The 4,383-nt window shown below is 56.8% G+C and overlaps 1 protein-coding gene across 2 annotated transcripts in view; it reads left to right on the top strand.

The window, feature by feature from the left end:
• Window positions 1–3,968: 3,968 nt before the first annotated feature.
• The window catches only part of WDR38 (WD repeat domain 38), a 4,428-nt gene continuing 4,013 nt past the window's right edge, over window positions 3,969–4,383 (top strand). Inside the window, exon 1 of one of the 2 annotated variants that reach the window (XM_008055579.2) lies at window positions 3,969–4,078. In XM_008055579.2, the coding sequence (XP_008053770.1) occupies window positions 4,010–4,078 (69 nt within the window). In that variant the 5' untranslated portion in view covers window positions 3,969–4,009. The remainder of the gene's footprint in view (window positions 4,079–4,383) is intronic. The other variant, XM_008055580.1, reaches the window with a different exon arrangement.

Raw genomic sequence — 4,383 nt, 5'->3', positions numbered from 1 at the left:
ACAGTCGCGAGCCACTGCACCCGACTGGTTGTACATATTTACGTGATATTCAAATACATGCATATAATGTGCAATGATCAAATCAGGGTAATTAGGAAATCTACCACCTCAATATTTATCAGTTTCTTGTGCTAAGAACATCCCAAATATTCTCTCTTATATTGAAGTTCACAATATCTTGTTAACTACAGTTTCCCTCTGTACTGTCAAACAAAAGAACTTATTCCTTGTGTCTAACTGGAAGTTTGTACCAGTAACCAATTCCTTCTCAGCCTCCTTTGCCCTCCCCTCCCCAGCCTCTGGTAACCACCATTCTCCTCTCTACCCCCAAGACCTCCACTGTTTTAGCTCTCACATGTGAGAGAGAATATGCGGCATTTGGCTTTCTGAGCCCAGCGGATTTCACTTAACATAATGGCCTCCAGTTGTAGCACCTTGCTGCAAATGACAGGGTTTCCTCTTTTTGATGGCTGAATGGCATTCCATCATGTGTTTGCACCATATTTTCTGCATCTGTTCATCTGCTGATGAATACTGAGGTTGATCTCATGCCTTGGCTGTTGTGAACAGTGTTCAGTGAACCCGGGCGTGCAGACATCTCTTCAACACACTGATTTCCTTTCTTTGGGATACACTCCCAGCAGTGAGAATGCTGGATATGTGGTGTGGTAGTTCTATTTTTAGTCTTTTGGGGACTCTCCGTCCTAAGGTACATTCCCGCCAGCAGTGTGCGAGGGTTCCCTTCTCCACATCCTCGTAGCATCTATTATTTTCTGTCTTTGGTAAAAGTCATTTTAGAAGGTGGGAGGTGGTATTTCCTTGTGGTTTTGATTTGCATTTCCCTGATGCTGAGTGATGCTGAGCGTTTTTCTACATAGGGAGCTTGTCTTGCTCTCCCTGGGGCTCCAGCAGAGTAAGGTGGACTGGTGACAGAATGATGCTTTATTGACACCACAGCTAACTCACACAGCATGCCTACTAGGCACCAAGCACCTTCTGGGCACCTACATCAAAGCCAACCTCAAGGGTCAAAGCCAACCTCAAGGGTCAAAGTCAATCTCATGAGGCAGGCGTCACCCATTACCTTTCCTTTGGTAAGGAGGAACAGGAGGCACAGAACCTGGTCACTCCCCAAGGTTGTGGCCAGCAGGTGACGGAGTCAGACTGGGACAGTGTCTGACTCCTAAGCCTAGAGGTGCACAGATGACTTTAGACTAGAGATCCCCTAGATTCTGCCTTTGGACGGAATCGCAAGCAGGACGGAGGCGGGATCCATCCTGGCCCTTACCCCAGGACGGCCAGTGGAGATGTGTTCCCCCAGCCAGAAGTGAGTGCGACTCTCGCTGGGTCCATCACGGGCTCCTCGAGAATTCGGAAGTGCTGGCTTCTCCCAGCATGGGAGTGTGGCATCCTGTCCTTTCCATCTGGACCTGCTGCCATGGTCTCCATTGTCTGCAACCAGAGAGCCCTGCTGTGATTCGGCATCACCTTCCTCCACTGGATCTCTCCAAGGGAGTGTGCCCTCCCCCCATGGTTAGCCATGATCCTGGGGCATATGGATGGGACAGATAAAGGAGAATCCCTGAGGTCTCTAGGAGTAGCTCCAGGGCCTCTGTTCTTCCTCCATCTTGCTGACCGACCGTCATTCTCCCAGCGTGAATTCAGAACACAGCCCTTCTCATAAAACTCACAGCAGCCACAGTGGCAGAATGAATGCCTCGTGTGACTCTTCCAGTGCATTCACGACTAGGCCGCTGGATGGGAGCCAAGAAGGTGACCTTTAGCTAGCATAATGTAAGGTCTTGCGTGTGTTTCCAAAAAACTCGTTGTGTAAGTACCAGAGAGGGGAGGAGGATGGCCAGACAGTTCCTGGGAAAAGACGCTCATGCATTTGCAGTGAGTAATGTAACTGCTGGGAACACAAACGCCTCTGGAAATACAGAGTGCATTACTACAGACTGAGTGTCCAGAAAACGGGAGGTGACAGCACCTTTTGACTTTTGTCCATCTATATGGGGAGTGTGTTTCTAGTTCTAGTCCCCACACTTAAGGAGGGACGAGGACAAATGACAGTGTATTCCAATAAGTGTGGTACAGGTTCTGGAGAAACCACAGGACCTTGATGGTGCTGATGACAGCTCAGGCCATCCTTGGGAAGCAGGAGCCCTGTGTGCAACACCGCCGGAGAGTCCTGAGGAAGGGGACCAGCTTTTGGAGGTTACAGACATGTTTTAGTCCAGACTTGGGTGGCAAGTAGCTGACACCAGGCAGCTTACTCAGCAAAAGGGAATTTACTCTAAGCGTGCAGGTACCTCTCAACTTGGATGGCAGGAGGGGCAGCCCCTGCACCTGGAGCTGGAAGCCTGGAGTTGGCAGGAACCTGTGCAGTCTGACTCTCCAACTCTCTCCTTCCTCAAAACAACTTTCTCTGACACCCAACGCCTCTGAGCAGATCTGGGCATCACCTCACCAACTCCTCCGCGGGGCTGGGGAAGGTGGCTCTGGGCCCTCTGGGTAGAGGAGCAACCAGGTGGCTGGAGATGCCCAAGCAGGCCATGGGCTGGGGGCCAGGGAGCCAGCCGCAGGGAAGCCGTGTCTGGGCGTTGGAGGGACGGCTCATAGGCCCAGCCAGACGGGTCCCCAAGGAGCCAACACAGTGACCCCGGGCCCTCTGGGATCTGGGATGGGGGGGTGGGGCCGCCTCAAAGCTGCCATTGTCGCCCCCTCACCCGCCTGCCTGTCTGGGGCTTAAAATAGAGCAGGGGCACGGTGGATCTCGTGAGAAGAGTTTTTTGGCAAAGGGGTCTAGGGGAGGGTGTGAGTCACCGCTGGGAATCCTCGAGTTCGTTGCTCCCAAAGCCCAATTGCCCCGCCCTTGCCCCCAGGGAGCCTGGAATCCATGGGGGAGGGGAGGTCCTCTGTTCCACCCCGTCCTGCGGTGGGGGAGGGGACACTGGGTCCCGGGCCCCGCTCAGCCTTGGAGGCGCTCGCTGAATGTCTGAGCCAAGCCCTGCCCCCCCAGGGACTCAGTTTCCCAGACAGACCCGGAGTCAGTGACCCGATCTCTGCTGTGAGGCTCCTGAAATTCCCCGCAGGGGGCTCTGCATAGACCCCCAGAGCCAGACACGGGATGAAAAATTCCAGTCCCCCTCCAACTGGCTGAGTGATCTCGGCAAGTCACCTCACCTCTTGGGGCCTCCGCTTCCTCACCCACAAAATGCACAATGAAACCAGGTCCTCTTCTTCCTGCGTTTTTGGTTGAGCTTTCCGATGAGGGTCTCGCCCCTTCCGAGGCCACCTCCATGGCCTCCACCCAAGCTCAGACGGCGCATTTTGTGCTGCCAGGAATGCTAACTTTGGCGTGCCCCCCCCCATTTAACACACGCTGCCGCCAGCCCGCCATGCCCTGGAGGGCAGAGATGGCTATTGTCCCCAGCCCTCTGCCCGGACATCCTCGGCCTCAGTACCGGCCACTGCGGGACGGAAGGGTCTTGGCCCTCTTGGGCCGCTGCCATGCGGCTGGCCCTGAGCTTGGCTCAACGCTGCAGTCCTGTGGGGCGGGGCTGATCCCCCTCGCTGTGCAGATGAGGAAATAGGCTCGTTGTCACCTACGGACCCTTTGTAGACCGCAGACGCTGGGCGCGGGCGCCGGACGGCGGCGCGGCGTGTGGGGCTGGCGCGCCCTCTAGCGGCAGCCCTGCGCACCGACGTGCTCCGCGACCCCGGCGGCCCAAGAATCGGCCGGCGGCGGCTGGCGCGGGAAGTCCCTTCTCCGAGCCGCCCGCGGCCCGGCCTGCTGCGGCCGCACCTCCCCGGAGCTGTGCGGTGTCTGGTCCTGGCTGTCCGTCCCCCTGGCTTCCCAGGGACTCCACCGCGGCGGCGCGCCCCGCCCCGGTTACCATGGAGACCGCTTGTACACAGTTTCCTCCTCCCTCCGCCGCGTCCTGGGGGGCGCCCGAGGACCGGCGGCCGCCGAAGAGGGAGGCCCGGGCCCGGCGGCCAGGCGCCCATGAACAGCGGGGCCCCGGGGACGCTGGCCGTGGGGAGAGTGAAATTCTTCGACCGGCACCGCGGGGAGGTGAGGCCCATAAGCTCTGCCCGGACTCTAGGCTCCTGGCTTTGGGTCTAGAGTGGTTCCTGGCTCTGTGCAGTGCGGGTTCCCGAATGTCCTCTGGGCTCCAGCTCGGGACCTGCAGTCTCGAGTGGGCTTTGCTAACCAAGAAGGCTCAATGAGGCTCCAGCTCCAGAATGGGCCCTAAAAAGGGCTCCAAAAAAGAAAGGGCTCCAGGCTCTGGACTCTGGCTGGAGAGCGCTCAAAACTCCCCGCTGACTCGTGTTTTCTAGGCTTATATTTTTTTTTTGAGTCGGAGTCTCACTCTGTCG

The sequence above is a fragment of the Carlito syrichta genome, unplaced genomic scaffold (assembly GCF_000164805.1).
Source record: "Carlito syrichta isolate Samal-C Ts95f unplaced genomic scaffold, Tarsius_syrichta-2.0.1 Scaffold301887, whole genome shotgun sequence".
NCBI lineage: Eukaryota > Metazoa > Chordata > Mammalia > Primates > Tarsiidae > Carlito > Carlito syrichta.
Note: the sequence above shows the minus strand (reverse complement) of the source record. Positions and strands in the feature narration are given on the sequence as shown.